The 21802-nt window shown below is 39.4% G+C and overlaps 1 protein-coding gene across 2 annotated transcripts in view; it reads right to left on the bottom strand.

The window, feature by feature from the left end:
- TSHR (thyroid stimulating hormone receptor) overlaps window positions 1–21802 on the bottom strand; it is a 92551-nt gene that overhangs the window by 31507 nt on the left and 39242 nt on the right. For both annotated transcript variants that reach the window (XM_053673201.1, XM_037154809.2), the window contains 5 exons: window positions 17598–17669; window positions 15688–15762; window positions 7837–7911; window positions 4884–4958; window positions 881–958 (listed from right to left, as the gene is read on the bottom strand). In XM_053673201.1, coding sequence (XP_053529176.1) covers window positions 881–958; window positions 4884–4958; window positions 7837–7911; window positions 15688–15762; window positions 17598–17669 — 375 coding nt within the window. The remainder of the gene's footprint in view (window positions 1–880; window positions 959–4883; window positions 4959–7836; window positions 7912–15687; window positions 15763–17597; window positions 17670–21802) is intronic.

Below are 21802 nucleotides of genomic sequence, written 5' to 3'. Positions count from 1 at the left end.
GGTGACCATCTAGGCAGAACACCCACCATGCCTGCTCTTAGGCATGATACTAAAACGAGAGAGGGAGGACCCCTTGCACATGGTCCCAACCCTACTTTGTGGCTCATTCAATAAAAGAGGGGAATTCTTTACCAGGTTAAAGAGTAAACTTATTTTTAATACCTCTACTTGATCTTCTTATTAGGACATTTTGTGAATTTCCCTGAAAAAGCATCTCTTTTTGAACATCTACAGAGTAGAAACCATTCAAAATGAAAAATGATGTTGAGCAGCACTGTATTTTCCATTCAATATCCCTTTATAAGAGCTTAATAATAGTTGGTGATGACCAAGGTAAAGTGTGAATGCAGAGAGTAAGAAAACCCCTTAGGAACACCATTTCCTAACTCTGACCTTGGGAAAATCACTTAAATTAGCTCGAGCCTTGGGTTCTCCTCTTGCCCAGGAAAGATATTAGAAGACGGACCGTTACAACACCTGCAGGCCAAATGTGGCCCACTGCCTGTTCTTTAAAGAAAACTTTATTGGAATATAGTCATGCTCATTAGTTTACAAATTGTTCATGGCTGCGTTTGCCTTAAAATGGTAGTTTAGCTGTTACCGTTAAGGCCACATGGTCTGTAAAACCTACGTGGCCTTCTACAGATAAAGTGTGCTAGCTGTTTCTACAAAGACATCCTCTTGTCTTGATATCAAAGCTGTTTTGTCATCTATGCAGTACCATACCATAAGATGATGCTCTTGTTTAATTATGTAAAACCCTCAGTAGACCACAGAGCACTCACTCTGAGGGAGTGTGGATCTTAGATGGCCTGTGAAAGTAGGATATCAAAATTCAGTTGTTAGCACTTGTAGAATGAAAACTTATAACAATACTCACAGAGTCAAGGTTTCATTGCACAGACCCTGAAAAGCATTTGCAGGGATTGAAGTCATGTATGGGTTGTCTGTAATTTCCCTGCAAGAGAAAGATAAAAACACTTGGTGAAAAACAGTAATTTATTTTATTTTTATTTTTTGAAGTTGGACTCTTGTGGCACGTATGCACTTCAATAAACAACCTGACACAATTTAGTTTAACCTCACTTCTTTTTACATTTCATTGACTCAGCTGCTGGTGGCTGAGAGGCCAAGTGAGGTGATGAGAGCCATCCTAGACAGATAGACACTCAGAGCCCCAGATGTCCAGTAAGTAAGTGAGCTTTGGATTTGGCTGGAGTCCCTGACTCAGTTCTTATCTGCAAGGGGAGCAGGTGGGTCTCAGAGACGTCTTCTGAATCTGTGACAAGTACGTTGTCCGTATCATCTAGAGTTTTCTAAGTATATGGCACTTCTAAAAAGAGTCAGTAGAATGAGATCAGTGGGTTTCATTTCATGAGTAAGTGTTCTCCACTTGGAAAACACCGCATAAAAGGGTGTTGTTCCCAGAGACATTTCTATGCCAATCTAGTTGCCCAGAGGCTGTCTGTGTTTTGAACTGAGCTCTTCTGCAGCAAAGAAGCATGGTCAGTTTTTCTTAGCAAAATCCCAGCAGTTTGGATCCTATCACCCCACATTTCACTGACTCTGTAGGTCAAACTCAACCTGTAACTCTCTTTGTGTACATCCTTTCACATTTTTTTTATATCTACTTAATTTTTAAAGTATATTTTTGCTGCGATTCAGCCGCAGCAGGGTCCAGGGTTTCCTGAAAGGTGGGTAAGGCATCGGTGAAGGGTAACAGACGATAACATCCCTCAAAGGACAGTGAAGCTCTGTTCCATTTATTGCAAGTACAAGCAGGTTTTTATATCTTCATTTTTGGCAGTGATTAACATTTGCAGTATAGCATGATGAGTTAAGCAGAAAAAATCAATACAAAGGTAACCAGGAAAAGTATAAAAGTTCCCATAAATTCAGTTATATTAAACAAAGATTATTTTGACCAGGAGAGCCATATATCAGACAATTAGAAGTAGTTGTGTACAGAGTTTGAATGTCTTAATGTTTATTAAAGTTTCTCAGAATTTGTCATGGGGCAAAAGGATACGCTAGATTGAGTAGAGGTAATAGGAAATTTATTATAAGGCCTTTGTGATGTCTAACTTAGCTGTCTATCCTTTTCTGTCTAAAATGTTTCTCTGTGTACTATAAACTCTGACTCCCTAGTACTGTTTCTACATGTTTAGTTTGTAATAACTAACCAGCTTTTGTTATTTCTTTGTCTGTCTAATTGATATATATTCCTATTCAAGGTAAAGGAGGGGCTATTACTGCAATAACTTTTAGAAATATAGGGACTTTGTTCTCTGGTCAAGAAATTATTTTGTACAACTTCATTGGAATTATGCTAATCAATGAACCTGAAATACAAATGTCTAACAATCCCACCATCTTTTGATCACCCAAACAAACATGTAAGGAGAGATAGACAGGAAATCCAGCCACAGGTGCCTCTGCCTTGCAGGTGCATCTCAACCGTCTTGATCGTATCCCTGGGCTGTGGGTAGGCATCTATATAGTTTTTACTTGTTTTCTTGGAAGACCCTTTGTATCTGTGGGTAAGGAACAGTCGTGGGAAAGTCTTTCTAATCTGTTCTTCCATTCCCTCAACTGTTGGCAGCACAACCTGTGTTTGCAACAATAACCTGGTTCTTTATTAACTGGCCTTAACTGTTGATTTAAGAGATCTAACTTGTTTTTCTTATTTCTGGTACACCATGGCAGTCCCGATTGCTTTAAGTTGCTCAAATCAGGGTAATTTATACAACTTGACATGTTTTCCCTTATGGTTAACAATTATACAGAGGCTGTCGTACACCCCTGTATAAGGGAGAAGGGAACCTGTGGGGATTTTTCCATCCTTCCAGGCAGTTCCGTGGGGAATACTAATGTTTTCCCCTGAACTGTCCCCTCCTCTTGGGTGATTTTCACAGGGATAAGTAAGTACAGAACAATGTCTATATTCAGTAGCAAGAGTAAAATAATTAAAATAAAATAACCAATTGTTAACCCATTTTGGATGCCACATTCTCCTCTGGGGAGACGAATTCCTTGAAGCCAAGTCCTCCATGTCCGGACCTTGTCAGACAACATGGTTGGAAGAGGACGTGGCATATTTTATTGACTATGCTATTACAGTTGTCCCATTTTTTCTCCCCTTTATCCCCCTCCTCCCTGCATCCCCCTACCCTCCAGCATTCCCCACATCCCTTAGTTCATATTCATGGGTTTTACGTATAAATTCTTTGGCTTCTCTATTTCCTGTACTATTCTTACCCTCCCCCTGTCTATTTTGTGCCTACCAATTATGCTTCTTATTCTCTATACCTTTTTTCCCCCTTCTCTCACTTGCACTCCTCACTGATAACCCTCTATGTGATCTCTACTTCTGTGATTCTGTTCCTGTTTTAGTTGTTTGCTTAGTATTTGTTTTTGTTTTTTAGGTTCAGTTGTTGATAGTTGTGAATTTGTTGTCATTTTGCTTTTCATAGTTTTTTATCTTCTTTTTCTTAGGTAAGTCCCTTTAACATTTCATATAATAAGGGCTTAGTGATGAGGAACTCCTTTAACTTGACCTTATCTGGGAAGAACTTTATCTTTCCTTACACTCTACATTATAGCTTTGCTGGATAGAGTAATCTTGGATGTAAGTCCTTGCCTTTCATGACTTTGAATACTTCTTTCCAGCCCCTCTTGCTTGTAAGATTTCTTTTGAGAAATCAGCTGATAGTCTTATGGGAAGTCCTTTGTATGTAACGGTCTCCTTTTCTCTTGCTGCTTTTAAGATTCTCTCCTTATCTTTAGTCTTGGGTAATGTAATGATGATGTGTCTTGGTGTGTTGATTCTTGGGTCCAACTTCTTTGGGACTCTCTGAGCATCCTGGACTTGCATTTCTATTTCCTTCACGAGATTAGGGAAGCTTTCCTGGATTATTTGTTCAAATAAGTTTTCAATTTCTTGCTCTTCCTTTTCTTCTTCTGGCACTCCCATGATTCAGATGTTGGAACATTTAAAGTTATCCTAGAGGTTCCTCAGCCTCTCCTCATTTTTTAAAGTTCTTGTTCCTTTATTCTGTTCCAGTTGGATGTTAATTTTTCTCCAAATCACTGATTTGAGTCCCAGTTTCCTTCTCTTCACTGTTGGTTCCTTGTAGTTTCCTTTATTTCTCTTTGTGTAGCCTTCTTGTCTTCCCTCCTTTTGTGACTGAACTCAATAGTTTCTGTGAGCATCCTGATGGCCAGTGTTTTGAAATCTGCCTTTGATAGGTTGGCTATCTCCTTGCCACTTAGTTGTATTTCCAGAGTTTTGGTCTGCTCTTTCCTTTGGACCATGTTTCTTTGTCTTGGTGCATCCACTTAATTTTTTGTAAGTTCTCAGGAGGGGATGGTGATGTGCTCTGGGTCCCTGGAAGCAGGTGCATAAGCACCAGAGGTTGGGGAGGCTTGTCCAGTCAGCAATTGCTGCTCCATCATTTCACTTCTGTACAGCTAGGTAAGACATCTCACTGTGTCATAGGTTTTGGTAAAGAACACATAGCCAATCAGAAGCCATAGGAAATAGTTTGAGCACCTCTAGGCACTGCTCCTTGGGACTCTGCTCAGACAGAATCACTTAGGTTTTCTATTCCTCAGTTTTCTCATTTGTAGAATGAAAAAATTATAACTTTTTTATGACTTAAGAAGGTGGTTCAGAAGAGCAACCTTGATAATGCATTGGAAAGTGTTTAAAAATTATTTAAAAGGTAGGTGAAAGTTAAAGTATCATTATTACCAAAATTTTCTTCTATTCAATCATTTCTATCAGTAAACAAACATGCCATAATTTCTACAATGGAAAAAGAACAAATATTTTATTCGTCCTTGTCAGTGACAAATAAAATATTTCACAGGTGCATACTTACAGTATAAAAAACACATCAGTGGAATAGACTTTGGTCAGGTCAGGGAATATTTTAAGCCCAGTGTTGAAAATGCCACTAAAGTAATAAAAAAGAAAAAAAATAGATATCAGCTGAGAAAATTAACATATAGGAAGTAGAATAATGTAATACCTGAAAGTATGGGTTTTGAAGTAAGACAGAAAGCAAATCCTAACTGCTGCACTAAATACCTGAGTGACATGGGCAAGTCCTAACCCTTGGATGAGATGCTATTCCCTCAAGGTACAATAATCTAATCTAGTCTACCAGTGTCAGAACATCTTTTTTGTTTAGAAGAACCTGGGGATTGTTTAAACCAAGTAAGAGTCAAAGGAAAAGCATTCAGATTTCTGTGTGTGTGTGTGATTTTAATGTTTTAATTGGAAGACATTGTGGGTGTCCATGTGTGTGTCTTGTGAGGAAGGAATATGGGAGTGGGGCAGGTAGACAACGTAACTACCCAACTCCAAGCCAAGCTTCCTCTTTCAAACTCTACTTTGTACTGTGCTCATTATTTTGCAGGGACCGTTTCCTCCCGGCAGTCACTGGGAGTACCATGCAGCAGCCCCATTTAAAAACTGTGTCCAGCCAAGGAAAGAAAGCAAAGATATATTTCCTTTCCAAAGTTTGTATCATCAGGACAAAATGTCAAAAATAAAAGATGTATGTTAACAGCATAAACACAAAAACTCTCAGGTTCTGGATGCCTCCCAGATTGAGTTGGTAGCTACTAGAATATAGGTAGTAGAAACAGGTGTTTTTTTTGAGAGATTTGGCATGGCATGGCATGAGACCTAGACACTACCTGGGAAGCTTTAACCAAAAATCTTCCAGCAGAAAAAAACTCTAGTTCCACTGATGTACCTTCTAAGGTGACTTCTGACCTGATTCCTTTTAGAGAGGACAGAGGATTTGAAGAGGAAGCAGGAGCCAGAGGTCTCAGAAGAAGCAAATGGAACATTGCAGAGAACAAAGGAGTGACATGAACAAAGTAGTTCAATTGCAATAGTGGTTCACGTGGGAGAGTAGGGGAAACAGGACCAAGATACAAGTGGGGAACATATAGGAAAGGGCTGAAATGCCAGATTAGGGACTTGGATCAGGATCTCTCTACTCAAAGACCTAGACAAGTCCATCTCCTTTCTGATATCTCCTCAAAATTACCTGCACCCTCAATACTGTATGTAGTTCTCATTGTTCATTTACCATTATTCTCCTGTATGGGAAGAACTTTTCTGTTTCATATATAGTATTCTCCCCAACTAGACTGTAAGCTTCTTGAAGGCAATATTTTAGTATCCTATGTGTTTCCCATAGAGCCTTGCACATAGCAGGGATCATTATGTCAAAGTTATTTATTGATTGAAACGCAAAGTCTATACAGGAGTGACTGCCTTATTCCATAAGTTGTTGTCACTCCCCAGACACCCCTTCAGTCACATAATCCATTAATATCCCTGTCTAATCTTCCAGCATCTCCTGATCCTACCTCTTCAATACTGAACTATTCTTAGTTCCTCCCCCAAATACCACCTTTGTGTCTTTTTTAAAGAGCCCTCGCCTGAGGATATGTTTTTATTGATTTTAGAGAGAGGGCAAGGGACACAGAGAGAGAAAAACATCAATATGGGAGAGAAACATTAATCGGTTACCTCCTTGTACATTCCCCAACCAGGGATCAAACCTGCAACCTTTTGGTGTATGGAAAGATGCCCCAGCCAACTGAACCACCTGGCCAGGGCTACCTCTGCGTCTTTATCATGCTTTCCCATCCATCTGTATTTCTCTTCTACCTCAACCCCCTTCTTTTCCTGGGTAACATCTATTCATCCTTAAAGACATTTCATAAAGTATACATGGCTATATATACTTTTATATAAAATCCCTAGATGGAGATGAACTGTGTCAATAGTGATAATTTCTGGGCATTGGGATTAAGGTTGATTATAATTTTTTTCTCCCTAATATTTTTGTGTTCTTACCTTTTAAAATGCATGTGAGCAGGAAAGTGGGAAGATGGGAGGGGCTCCTCCAGCTGGAGCCTAGGGGACCTGAGGCCACACATGTACATCCACTGAACATGGTTTTGTTGAGGACCTACTCTGTGCTAGTCAGGAAAGATGTAACAGAGAATACCAGTGTATTCTGCTCTCATGGAACTACGCTTAAGGTGTCACCAAAGCTAAGCAGTAAGTGCTGTCCCTTCCATTTCTGTCCCGACAGCCTCCAAGAGATTGGATTTAACCCTTTGTGGCTTTTTTATTTTTGCTATGTAGTAACTACTCTCATGTATTTGCGAAACCTTTTTTCTGGTAAAATTGGCCAGTGGGCACTCAGAGTTCTTCATTTTGTTTTGTTTTGTTCTGTTATACTCTATTTAAAAACATATGTGTATATATATGTATACACATATATATATAATGTTTTTATTTTTTCCTTCATGTCTCTTGGAGCAGGTCTCTGGTCCCAGCACTACATGCTAACTTTTGAATAGGTTTTTATTTTTACATAGAATTTACTTATTTTTAGAGAGAGCAGAGGGAGGGAGAAAGAAGGAGAGAACATTGATGTGTAAGACAAACAGCAATCAGTCGTCTCTAGCACTCCCCCAACCCGGAGCCTGGCCCACAAGCCAGGCATATGTCCTTACCGGGATGGAACCCATGACTTTTTGGTTTGCAGGATGATGCCAAACCCACTGAGCCATACCAGCCAGGGCTGAAGAGGTTTTTAAAAATGTGGACCATTTCACCTGATACCTTGCCTGATGGGAAAGGGTGGGGAGTAAGCCTTAGGATGTGATTTGCCCAGGTCTTACCCCACTACAAAATGATCCTGGCCCACATCATGCCAGGGAGATTCCTGGTAGACAATAACATTATAATTCTCTGGGAAAAAAAGTTAAAAATGGTATTAGAATAGACTTACTACTTACAGGAACTTGAGAAGAGGCAGCTCTTTTAGGGCACCAGGGTCTATGAAAGTTAAGCTTCTGGTATTCCGAATCTCTCTATAAAAGTTACAGAGAGCACATTCACCATAATACATCCATTTCTGTTCTTAGCAAAGATAAAACAACATAAATCAGGTTTAACATGAGAAGAATACACATTGACGTGACACCCCACGGACTCTTCCTGCCGGAAGTCAGTCCCAACACAGTGCTGAGGGCTCTTCACAGAGATGCAGTAGCTGTTCAACCTTCTCACATCACTGACTTCATTTTGGTCCATTTGCCTTTATGGTAACCTTTCTTTTAATCTTAGTCCCAGAGCCTTTTCTTAGTTTGATATATAAGTAGAAAAGAAACACCTCTTCAGTGGTTTCTGGAGGACAGAAACCTCCATTATTGACAGGAGCGAGAATCCTGGCCCCGGTTGGGAGCTTGAGTGGCTTTGATGGGTGGCGGCAAGGTGATGAGGGCAGTGAGGTGCCTCTGTTAATTGCTATTTCAGGAGTAGTAGATGTAGTGAGTTTCAACAGTTCCCTTGGGTTTCCTACGCCATTAATTGAAGACTCTTCAGCATATGTGATACAATATCACATGTGTGCAATCTACATAGTTGGGTTTGCAGGCATGCTCATCAAAATGCACAGTTAGCATTTCACAGAAACTAGTGATTGTTAGAAATAGGCTTTCACTGGTCAAGTTAAATGTAGTCAACATACATAGATTGGTTAGAAGAGTTTCAAGGTGCTCCCCGTGCTTATGGGAAGAGCACAGAGGAGCCCAGGAAGATGCATGGCCTCTCCTCTTTGGGATGGACCCAAGGCTTGATGCCTGAAGGGACCTGCATTCAGTTGCTGATAGTGACAATGACAAGAGTTAGTATACTGAAGGAGAATTTCCACAAATTCATGCATGGCAGGTACACAGTTAAATGATTCTGGGTAAATTTAAGTTTTTATAAAAGATTTTATTTCTTTATACTTAGAGAGAGGGGAGGGAAGGAGAAGGAAAGGGAGAGAAACATCAACTGGTTCCCTCTCGCATGCCCTCAGCTGGGGTACTGGGCTCACAACCCAGGCATGTACCCTGACGAGGAATCAAGCCAGGCATCTTTTGGTTTATAGGCCACCACTCAATCCACTGAGCCCACCAGCCAGAGCAGATTTTTGGTACCTTTATAGAATTGGGCAGCCATCACCACAATCCAGTTTTAGAACCTTTCTGTCAATGATAAAAGTGACCATATGTTCATTTGCAGTTAATTCCCACCCCCTTTTCCATGCTTAAGAACCACTAATCTGCTTCCTATCTCTATGGATTTGCCTTATCCGGGCATTTCATATAAATGGAGTCACAGATATGTAGTCTTCTGTGTCTGGCTTCTTTCCTTTAGCATAACGCCCGTGAGGTTCATCCATGTGTCACGCATCAGCACTTTGCTCCTTTTTATTGCTGAATAGTCAGGTGGACCTGAGATTGAATCTCAGCTCTGACACTCTGGCTGCATGGCTTGGGGCAAACGCCTTGACCTTCTGAGCCACAGTTTCCTCATACATAAATAGGGACAATAACAGTTCCTGTTTCATCATGGGACTCTTGTGAAGATTGAGTAATGTCTATAAGGAATTCGATGTGTGACCTGGCACATAGTGAGGGCTCTGTAAATGATCATTTTATTATTGTTATTCTCCTAAGTGGAATGAAAGAGCAGACACCAAGAACTTGGGTTGGGCTGCAATGTTCATACAAAATGTAAAAGCAAACCACCACCAACAAAATACTAGGTTTGGTAGTTGACTAAGGATGTTGAGTATGAAACTGACCTTGGAAAAGAGAGGGTGGAATTAACTCTGAGAACAGAAACCATCTACCTCAGTTTACCGTCTATGTTAATATAACCTTACTGGCCCATTATTTTCATTGCCATAACTTTTTCCCAGATAAATAACTTTATTGTTCATTATGGGTACTTCTTAAAAGGCCTATCAAGCTTCCACAGAATATCAATAGTTTATATCCCAGAACTCCGAAAACCCTCAGTTCAAAACTTTTGTCTTGTTTCCACTAATCTTATCATATCATGATCTTTACCCAACCAAGACCCTGCATTGAAAGACCCACTTTAAACTACATTTAAATTTTTCTGCTGTTTTGATACTAAAAAACCTCTCCCCCAAGAATCCCTCTCTCCTGGGTAAACTGGGGCGGGTGGCCACCTGCTGCACAGTCTCACATCTGTCCCGCCCTGACCTTGTAGAGACACTACAGACTCTGTCAAGGTGGTACTGTCTCTGCAGGGTGAGCAATATACTCCCTGCCAGAGCTTCCCATTTGGGGAGGAGGGTCATTTGGGGAGGAGGGTTTGAGCCGCTGTCAGAGACAATCAAATGTAAACAATTTAGGAGAGTTTAGGGAACTGTCTTGAGTGTGGTTTGTAGTCTAGAAAATTGTTCCATAAGAGTCTGTGGTTTAATAAGCAGACTTCAGTGAGTGACCCAAGAGAATGTTACAATGAAATGAAGTGCAGCCAAATGAATCAGCTTTAGAGGTAATGAATGAAAGGGAAAGAGGCAGTACTGTTGGTTACAGCTGATTAAAAGAGCCGCAGCCTTCATGGCTGATGTGAGAGGAGAAGGAGGTGGGAGAGGCTGCAGGAGAGGGGGTGGGGGAGACACAGAGAGAAGATGGATTTCTGGGGCAAATGTAAGAATTAAAGGAAAGATAAATAAGAGATACTGCAAGAAAATACCAGGGAAACGAAGCCACATTCCAAGGTAAGAAGGCAGTCAGCTCAAAACCCGCTCACAAGTGACTTAAAAAAAATCTATGCTGAGAGAAAGGTAAACTGTGTATGCTATTGCTTATATGTGGGGTCTAAAAAAGCTGAACTTGGAGAACTAGAGAGCGTAGTGGCTGTTAAGAGCCTGGGGGTTCGGGATGGGGAAATATCAATCAAAGGGAACCGAATTCTAGTTATGAGATTAACAAATTCTAGGGCTCTAATATGCAGCACGGTGACTATAGTGAATAATGCTGTACTATGTACTTGGACGTTGCTAAGAGAGATCTTAAATGTTTTCACAAAAAAGAAATGGTAATTACGTGATGGATGAAGGTGTTAGCTATTACTATAGCAGAAATCATTATGCAACATGTAAGCGTATGAAATCAACACCTTGTAGGTTAAACTTACACAATGTTATATGGTCAATTATAGCTCAGTAAATCTAGAGAAAAACTAAAAAATCTGCTGAAGCAAGGAAGGGGCAGGAGTGTGGACTGCCAGTAGTTAATTAAATGGAGACAAGGTCAGAAGTGAATGTAGCTGGTAGAAGAAGCTTTTCTAAGAAAGAAAGGAAGGAGGAGTAGAGGTAAGAGCCATAGAACCTCTGATCATAGGAGAAGGGTGAAAGAGGGTCCGCATTTGAATGAGTTCTGAGCATGCCTGGGAAGTTGAATGCGAATCACAGTTTTCAGTCAAGCAATCGTGGCCCAAGCGTACAGGAGGGTAGTGATGCTGCCAGGAAGTTGGGGGTACCGAGGGAAAGGAAACCTACATGTAACTGAGTACCGTGGGTTGGAATGGAGATGTCTTCCCTGTTGGTATGAACAAAAACTGAGGGTGGAGGGGCCACTAGGTCAGCAGCCTGGATCCCTGCATGGCTGCATGGGGGAGAGCTGCCCTGCCGACCTCCTTCACCCAGGACTGTCCCGGGAGCAAGAAATAAACTTGGGTTACCTTAGGTCTGTCTCACGGTTTTATGTTTGTCCATTTCTTATAGTGATTAGCCCACGGAAACCAGTACAATAAACACTGATAAAATTCTTAACATACAGAGTACACTGTTCACAGTGGTCAGCTCTGGGAGATAGGTTTGGAGAGTAGAAAAGTGTGTGACTTTCACTTTTTATTTTTATCTTGTTCAAAAGAAGAAAAAATGTAATAAAAGGCCTGCAAAAATCCTCAAGTTAAAAAACAAAGCAAAGCAATAGAGATTCTATATCAATTTTTAAAAAATATGCTGGGCCACATAGTGTGTTCAAACTCTTCAAGTACGCTCTTCTGTGGAGTGGGGTGATTTAGCTGTGTCAGGGAAATAGCTGAGGATTGTGAAGCTGGTCGGTTAGAAAAACCCAGCTTTGGAAGGTTAAAAGATAAAAAAGGGAGTGGGTATATACTTTGTATTACTCAAGATGGTTCTGCCAGTGAGGGAATGGCAGGACTGACTTAAGGGAAGGCGGTGACACCATCCCCATGTTACGGACACAACAGTGGAGACGCGTTTAGAAAGGTGAGAGGCCCCATCTCCTCCTGTCAAACAGCTAGAGGCAACCCTTGGCCTTGATCTAGGACTTCTAACTCCAAATTCAGCCTTTTTTGCTTTTTTAAGTAATGGGAAATCACCCACTAGAACTGAGAAAAATTTAAATACTCATCATTGTTTAATTTCCCTTCATTCGATTTCAAATTATATTGACATTTAAGCAAAAATTGTCAGATCGATGCCCACGTGTACAGTGTTTTCAGAAACCAGCAGATTAATAACTTAGCATATATTAGGTTCACTTTAATCATATGTCTAGATCCTGTTTTTTTAAAATTTTTGTCCGAGGAACATTTGTTAAGTCTCAATAAGAGCCAAAAACCAGAGAAATTGGCTTATTTAAAATAACTGGCATTATGGCGGGCACTTAGTAGCCCAGCCTAGACCCCAAGAATATGAGAAATCAGCAAGGTGAGAGAAGGGAGTGCTCAGGTTGGAGGGACAGGGAACCAAAAGAGAGAAAAGGGAGGCCTAAAACCCCTCTAATCAAGGAACTTTCCAACTATTGATTTTCTTCCATCGTCTGGTGGCCCCCTTCCCACCTCAGTTAAACAGGCATTTGATTGTGGCATTTGACTGTGATCCTCAGGCTTAGAGGTATTTGCCCACACCCTAAACATCCCTAGTCCATGAGCAAAAAGCACGCCAAGCTGGAAAACAAATGGAGGGCAATAGTGAAGCCAAGTTGGCCTTTCACCTGCCAAGTTCAATGGGGCCAAGGGAGAAGAGGAAGCTTCAGACTTGCACAGGGCAAAGAGAAAGACTGAGAGTGAAGTATCTGAGGAGCAGAGAAGCTGACCTGGTCGGCATAGCTGGACTTTTAAGAAATATAAATGTGTTAATGTGTAAGATGACACTGTTTAAAACAAGAAACTGAGGGAGACGTCAGCCAAAACCTAGCCTCAGCCAGTGCCCAGCTTCTTTTTAACTTTTACTTTATTTTGATTTTCAATATTTTTCTAGTCTGCTTTTAAGTTCCAATAGTACAAAAAAAAAAAAAAAAAGCAGAGGGAGGCCACTCTGACTTCTAGGTCTGCTTGCTCTGGTGAGCAGAGGGGGGGGTAAGATTCACTAAAAGTAAACGAATAATTATTAAGCATCTGTTATGCATAACTTTACCACATGCTCTGGGAGATCTAGGGAAGTGGAAACTAATTATTTAACTACTTTAAAAACGAGATGTGCATGTATTGGCAAAGCCATCATTGTGTTACTTTGAATACTTCAAATGCCATACAGTACCAAGGTGAAAACTGGGACTAGAATTAGGTAAATTAATTTTAAAGTAACATTTTAGGTTAGACTTTTAAAACACCATCATAAGTCACCTGTGTATTTTTAACATCAAGTACTAATTTCAAGATTAATGAATATGAAAGGAAACTTTAATTTTTTAAAATTTATTTAAATTGACTATAAAAATGTGAAATCTCTCATAATTCCGTGATTCAAAGAAAATCAGGTTTTTTTCCCTTTCTGTAAGTATATGTTTTATTTTAAATAGCATTATGTCAAAAGCATTTCCTCTGGGATCAAATAGTCTAGGACAACAGACTTATAATGCTTGCTCAGTATTTCGTATTCAACTATTCTACTTAGCTAAGCATGTGAGTCATTTCCAAATTTTTGCTATTATAAATTAACTCTGAGACAAATGGCTTTCTATGTAAATTTTTCTTACTCCAGCGTTTATTTTATTAAGGAAAATTTATAGATGTGAAATTACTCAAAAAGTATAACATCTGACAAAGTTCTTGGAATATATTAGATCTTTAGCTTCTAAAGTCCTGATTTTTAAACTAGCACGCACTTTTTAGTAGTGGTCTATAAATCCACAGAATAAGTCATCTCTATATTATCAAGGCTTTTCAGTGAAATAAATCTTAATTAGTCTACTTTGATAATTATCGATGAAGTATTTTAGTACTAACATTCCATTATGTGACTGGGGAAAAAAAAATCTATAGCCAAAGGGTGATAGTCATGACGCTGATGCATCATCTAACTTATTGAGGAATTAAAATAATAGATGTTAATTCAAATTCTTTATAAATGTTGAGGTTTTTGAAGCAGACTGAGGAAAATATATGTTTATCAGAAGATTTTCCACTGGAAATAGAACTTTATAAATGTAATTTTTTGAATCGCCTGGAAGATACATATTGCTCCTTTCATGATTATGTAATGATCAAGACTAAGACCGGTTCTCTAAGACTGCCAATAAATCCACTTGATTCAATTTAATGAATTGACAAAATTAAGTTTTATTACACTATTTGCTAAAAATCACATTTTATGTACCTAGCTGTCGAATTGGTATTTACTTGGGATTTTAAAAAATCCCTATAAAAGTAAAAATGTCCTTCTGAAGGCAGCATTTTATTTAATTATGTCTGCTTTTCATTAAAGAGATGTTATGGTTTTCCAATGGTTTTGGAGGCGGACGCTCTTGGTTTCAAATTCTGACTAATTTCTTAGCTGAGTGAACTTGGACAGGAGCTGTCAGCTGAGTGTTATCATCTTCATTCTACATAGTAGAAACTGGGGCTGAGTGAGATGAAGTGGGCCAGTATGTGTGAAGCACTTAGCACAGCGCTTGCCCATAAAAGGTGTTCAGTGATTGGGAGTTATTGTTAATAGGAGCACCAACAGCAATCACTTATATTCTATTGGCTTCTTTAGAGAGGAGAGGAAATAGATGGAAGTGGCCACCAGTGTTTCACTTTACAAGTATAAATGTTTATCAGATGTACACTTTAGGGTCCAAATAGTACCCTGGCTGAAGTTTAAAACCCAGGATAACTGGTTTATGTCTACTTAGGAGCCTCAGTAAGAAACCTGTAAATCTTGTAGTTTTCTCTTGCTAATCCTCAATGTCTTTTAATCATCTTTAACTGATATACCAGTATAATTGCCACCTCTTTTGGCTACCAAATTACCCTAAACAAAGTGGTAAAATAACAACCATTTTACTACAGCTCAATTTTGTGGATTAGGATTTCAGCCAGGGCTAGACTTGGTGATTCTCTTGCTCCATGTGGAATCCACTGGGACCACTGGCTAGTATTTAGCTGGTGTCTGGATTGATCTGGAGGGTTCCATGTCTGGGGGTTGCTAGAAGGCAGGGCTCAGCTGGGCCTTTCTCCATCATCATGTAATCTAAGGACCTCCCCATACGATCTTCCAATTAGCCATAGATGGACTGTGATTGCCATCTGGAACCCCGAAATTATCAATCAAGAATGGCAGTAGCTTGGTTCTATGCTGCATTTTTCTTTTTCTTTTTAAAAAATATTTTGTTTATTTATTTTTCAGAGAGAGAGGAAGGGAGGGAGAAAGAGAGGGAGAGATCAGTTGCTTCTCACATACCCCCCAACAGGGGACCTGGCCCATAAACCCAGGCATGTGTCCTGACTGGGAATCAAACCAGCGACCTTTCAGTTCACAGACAATGCACAACCCATGGAGCCACACCAGTCAGGGCTTATGCTGCCTTTTTCATTGTACTTACATATGCGTCATTTTACTCAAATTGTAGAAGGAATGTGATTCCAGCCGCTGCAGAGTTGCATCTATTGATAAGTAGCTGAACATCATAAAAACATAAGACAAAATAAAAAATTAGGGTCGTGAACTCCAAACATACTATTTTGATGTAACTTCTTTGTCAGGGGCTCCCTAGATCATAAAACACATTTAATATTCATGGTCCCTTCCAAATAATGTTAAGATTAGTTACTATTTTTTTAGATCTGTGCGAGATGTGAAAGTTTCTCAATAAACGAAATCTATTCATCCTTCAGGTTTCATTTAATTGATACTTCCTTCAGAAGCTTTCCCTAAATTTCTGAGTAGGTCAAATTTCTCATAATATATCCTCATGACAGCATGAAATTCTTTCCCTAATTATCACAATGCAACTTGGCAACTGTTTGGATGAGTTTGATTTATGTTGTCTCATTAACACCCCAAATTCTCTGAAATGGAGAACTATGTTTGTTCCTGGCAGCCACTGAGTCTCAAATCCCTTTCCCAGTGTTTGACATGTAGCAGACTCCTAATAAATGTGTTAAGTGAATGAATGATTAAATGAATGAATAGATAAGTTATGCAAAAGAGCAGAAAATGAAAGACACTACAAAAAAACTCAAGGATGAATGAGGCATTTTTAATGGACTACCTAATACTATGGAATTAAAGATGTAATTTCAAAGAAGATGAAGAGAAATCCATAATGCTTTAGTGGAACATTCCATGGAATGATAGCTACAATGTATCTCAGTAATTTTGTTCTTGATTTTGATGATGCTAAAAATTTAAGGTTTGTTCCGAACTTTTAAGTGAAAAGATAACAAAAGTTTTACTTAATAAAAAGGGAGAAAGAGAAATTTCTAACTATAAGAATATATAAGGAATGACATTTCAAATAGTCTCCTCCGATTTCATCTTGTAATGAGGATGCCTAATGCAGCCAAGTTCAGTGATGGGATTTTTACTGAGAGGAATGTCTATGACATTTGGGAAAATTAATGATTAACAAATGGTGTCCACCTGTAGACATATTGGAGCTTTTCAACCCTGGCCATAGAACTGAACTCCTGGGAAGGCTATTAAAACAAAAAGAAGTCCAAGACTTGGTCCAGGATAATTAAGTCAGTGTTTATGAGGGATGGGGCAAACACTTATATTTTATAAAGCTTCCCAGATGATCCTACTGTGCCCTAAAGTAGGGCTCAATAAACATTTGTTAAGTGAATGCATGAATATAGACGAGTGGAGACACAAAATAGGTCATGGTACAGCAAGATGAGGGAAGAGGAAGAGCTGAAGGGGAATTTGAGGTTTTCAGCTTGCAGGCCACTAAACAGTGGTGCTGTTAAAAGGACTAGGGAAGGGGGAAAATGATGAGTTTATTTTGAACATGCTGAGTTTGTCCTGGTTGTCGGACACCAAGGTGACGATATTTGGAAGGAAGTTGGTAAAGCAGGCCTAAATGTAGGAGCAGGTCAGGGCTAGAGATGCTTTTTTAGGAGTTAGTTGTATTAGATAATAATGAAGTCACTGGCTACACTTATGGAAAAATATAAGCGTTTGTACTAGTGGTAAAAAGTGAGTAAGATAGATTGATTATACATAGATAGAGAAATCTGTTTATGGAAGAGATTTTTAGGTAAGATTTTGCCACATTCCAAGATATATTAAAATACATCAAGAATTATTAAATTTTCAAGAGCAAACTAATTTTAATTTATTTTAGCTTTAAAAATCATTTAGGATTTAGGGAATAGACATATAACAAAATCAAATAAACATCTTGAATATTTGAATGCATGATATATGAAGATAATTTTTCTGGATAGGACACATTTAGAAAATAACATGTCACAATTACAAAATTTTTATTTAAAAGAAATGACTTACATTCTGGAAATATTGGGCAGATTTGAAAATGCATAACTGGGAATGGTTTTCAGATGAGTCTCTGTAAACTTCCTATAAAAATGATACATGATTAGAGTTTTAATCATTGGATTTTTCTCATAACTCACCTTAATTATACAGAGCACATTATTAGAGGCATGATGGCCCTTACGATATATATTTCATCATACAAAATCAACAAAAATGATACTCATTGGAAAAACATACATTTCTTCCCCACAAAACAAGAATTAAGAGTGAGATTCAAATGCAGCAAATAAATCCTCAAACTGCATCTTTGAATCAGCAGTAAATTTGTATGCTGTGTCTAACATCTCATATTCAGTTTGCTAACTAAAGGGCAGCATAATATAGTCGTAAGTTTCTTAGTACTACAGAATTCACATTATGTGCTTGTCAATGGAAATGCCATCAGAATATAAAGAGGAATTAAAAGTATTTGATATAGCTTAAAGATTAAAAACAGTGGTAAGGTTACAATACTTTTGGCTGAGTAAAAGTCCCTTCCTCTACTACCTTATTAAATCGTTTTCTTGATGCAGTTTGGAACTAACTGACAAGAGCTAATTCTCCTCAGGATCATGACATCTTTGTTGCCTATGAAACTTAAAGTTTGAGGCTCTTCTTCCAGTGTGCTTTTTTGGATACTTTTGGAAGTCTGAGACGGTTTTCCTTATAGATAATGAGACATCTTTGTGCATTCCAGTATGTCTGTCCACCTAGGTGCTCATTTTTCACTTGCTTTCTTTGCTAGAGCAACTGCTCAAATACAGTCCTGTGTAGAAAATACGATCCTGCTGTCCTAGCTCAGTTTGCATCATGCTTACCATCTTCCCCCTGGGGCTGTTTTGCCATTTAGATATCCATAACCTCATACCATCCATTTAGTATCTCATTTGAAGATTTTTGACTGCAGTTGTTATTTTCCTGTCTGGGCTGCAAGGATATTTTTTGACAATCTATTTCCTTGATCTATGCATTCTTTGAACTACTCATTTTTGCAGAACTGGAAACTGGAAATTCTAAATATGGGGATGGGCAAATGTAGGTTTACAGTTGTCCATGTGGAAAATAATACAATAATTAATAAATAATGCAAGAATAAATGCAGTGTTTTGTGTGTTCACAGCTGTAAACCTACTTTGGCCCCAGCCCGTTTTTAGAACTTCCAGTTTCCGGTTCTGCTCGTCAGGACCCTGGAAGTTCCCTCTCCATCCTAATAATGAGTAAAAAGCTGATCAGACTGAAAAATCAAAACCTCTTCTTGTATCTATAAGAGAGGGATGACCTAGGGCCAACTGCTGCCCCCAAGGCTGAGGAGACTGCCAGAAACACAGGGAGTCCCACTTCATGGAGCAGAGACTCCAAGTGGAGGCGCCCGGGGAAGCAGAGCCCGGCCAGGAACCCCTGCACTGGGACGATGTATTGCCGGAGGCCCAGAGTATGGACAGTTGTGAGAGTTGAACACTACAAGGGGACCCAGGCATAGCGGGACCTCCACAGTTTTACCTCCAACTGATAATGAGGTTTACCTCCATTATCTTGACCAGGTTCTAATAGTAAATGTCAGAGAGAAATCCCCTTGCTTGTAGCAAAGAGAGGGGGGAAGGAACTGCTTGGAACTGCATCAGGGCACTGTTCTTCTCTGTTCTTAACAAGGCCTGCCCACAGGGGAAGCTAGTTAACCGAAGCCTATCTGACCTGCGGAAGGGAAATACACAATTCCGGCCCAGTGTGGCACCCTGTCCTGCAAGGGGGAGAGAAACACACTGAGAAATACTTGTGAAGTGCACAGTCTAGAGGCACAGGCTCGCTAAATGACTAAGACTAATCATAGGACAATAGAACGCTTCCCCCTCTCCAACACCTCACCACCACATTACTACAGGCCTATTCATAGCAGTTCCTTGTACTTGCTATATTATGTCTGCTTATTAAGAATTATATCTGTAACTTGACAAATCACAGCCTCAGCAGGACCAAAATAGTCGCTAGAAGAACCTATTCAATAACATAGTCAGCATTATTGTGATGTTTGCATGGTGACAGATGATTACTAATCTTAGTGGGGCGGTCATACTGTAAGGTATAAAAATGTCAAGTCACTACATATTGTACATACAGAACTATTATAACTAACATAATAATGTATACCAACTGTACTTGAATAAAAACATATGAAAGGACCTATAAACTTGGAGGGTGGGAGGTGAGGTGAAAGACAAAAGGGCAGATTGTCAGCCCTTTGCAAACCTCGGTGTTTCAGCGTGAGGCCCAGTGTTGCCTTCAAATGATTTCAGAAATTCAGGTCCCATAAGTTACCTGCCCTTCCTCACTGAACTCCTGTTTGCATTCCCTTAAATGGGTTGAGTAAAAGCTTGTTGGTCCAGATCCAAGATTCTGAAGTTACAAAGAGAGGGGAATAACATCATGTGTCTGACTAAAATCTCTGAGAAAAACTGGGCCATGACGAAGGTAAACAAAGGGTAAGATACCCACATGTTGGGTACCACCCAGGGATACTGAGTGTCTTAAGCTCAGAGATAGTCTGACGTACAGAGCGTGTCCTAGGGCGCGGGTCCGGGGCATGCTTGTTATAAGACTGTACACACACTGCTTGTAGGTAACATGGAACTCATTTGCAACTTGCATTAGCTAAAAATTTGGGGTTTATGCTGTGTTCAAAAATACATAACATTTAATTTAAAAAATTGGAATAATGTTTCTAAGATGTTTGACTTGGAGCAGAAATAGCATCTAAATGCAATTTAATAAACTTTGGAGTAAAGATTCAAGTATTATTTACATCCTTTTTCAATGTCTGAATTTCTGAAATACATAATACATGTTTCTTGAATTCTCTCTTTCTCTTCCACACAGATAAGCACAAACATACTTTAAGTTGAACAAAGATCTTTTCCTAGTACAGGGTTACTCATAGTTGATGGGGTTCAGGACACCCTGTCCCCAAATATGACACCATGGCACTCTGAATATTTTAGGCAGGAAGAATTTGAGAAATAGCAGGTGCAGGAAGGACTCTCTGACCCTCCTTCTTCCCTAAAGCAAGTTATAAAGTCTTCATGTTGGAGGTGTCCTTGCTATACCCCAAGAAAAGGACCATCTTGATCTCTGAAGATAGCGAGGGGAATCTAAGGAAGATGCCTTGCTAGTTCCCCTCAGTTTACTACCATTATCTCAGACTTCTCTCTCCTATTATTTTCCCTTGACTTTCCACTCCTCATCAAACTAGTGTAACAATGTTCGGGTCTAACTACTTCTCCAGCTGCTCATCTCCCTATGAAGGCTTCTATGTCACATAAAACTTAGAAGAAATAAAGTTGTATGCTTTTCTCTTATAAATCTATCTTCTGTTAGAAAGCTCCAGTTAGTAAACTAGGGCAGAGGGAAAAAAATAAATGTGTATTTTCCTCCCCTGTAGTTTCTGGCAGCGAGGACAAGACAGTAAAAGGCTGCAATACTCCATTCTCCTTGGAGACTGCAGCTGAGGTCTGGATCAGCTGACAAAAAGCTGGCCAAGGTTAAGAGTGCTTACCAGGCCACTTTCATAAACCTTTGTCTTGCTTAGTTGAGTGAAGGAGATAAAAATTTCTCTTTGCCTCTTCCTTTCCAAATTCAGATTAGCAGGAAAAAAAACATTGACAAGAGTTAGTTGTTTGGATTGTGGCTCTTGGGAATTTGGTTTTGGGTCCCCATTGGTTACTGACTGATCCTCCATCCCACGGGCAGCTGTTGCTTTCTGGCAAGTTCTTTCGTGTCCTGAAACCTTGGGTTGGTTTTCACCTGCCAGGGTGTTCAGGTTGTCAGTTACCTTTCAAGTGATTCACCTAGGAGACAAAGATTCTGTGTTTTATCAAAATAACTTCCTGTGCTTTGTGTTGCCTTTTTGGGTCCTTTGATGAAAGGAAAACTAGTCTTGTTGATATTAAAAGGGTTTTGTTCATCCTTCTATGTAACCTTCTATATTAGCCTTTAAAATCTTTGTCACTTTGGTTAAATAGATGACCAGTATCTTATTTAATCAAGTGTTCATGTCTTTTGATATTTTGACAAACTTCCCCAAATCAAATTCTAAACAAAATGTTTTTGACTTTGAACCAATGCTCAGATTTCCCAGCGGTCCCTTGCAAAGCAGACTTAAAAAGAGTTATATGACCAATCAT

The sequence above is a fragment of the Artibeus jamaicensis genome, unplaced genomic scaffold (genome assembly GCF_021234435.1).
Source record: "Artibeus jamaicensis isolate MK-2021 breed Jamaican fruit bat unplaced genomic scaffold, CSHL_Jam_final contig_851, whole genome shotgun sequence".
Classification (NCBI taxonomy): domain Eukaryota; kingdom Metazoa; phylum Chordata; class Mammalia; order Chiroptera; family Phyllostomidae; genus Artibeus; species Artibeus jamaicensis.
Note: the sequence above shows the minus strand (reverse complement) of the source record. Positions and strands in the feature narration are given on the sequence as shown.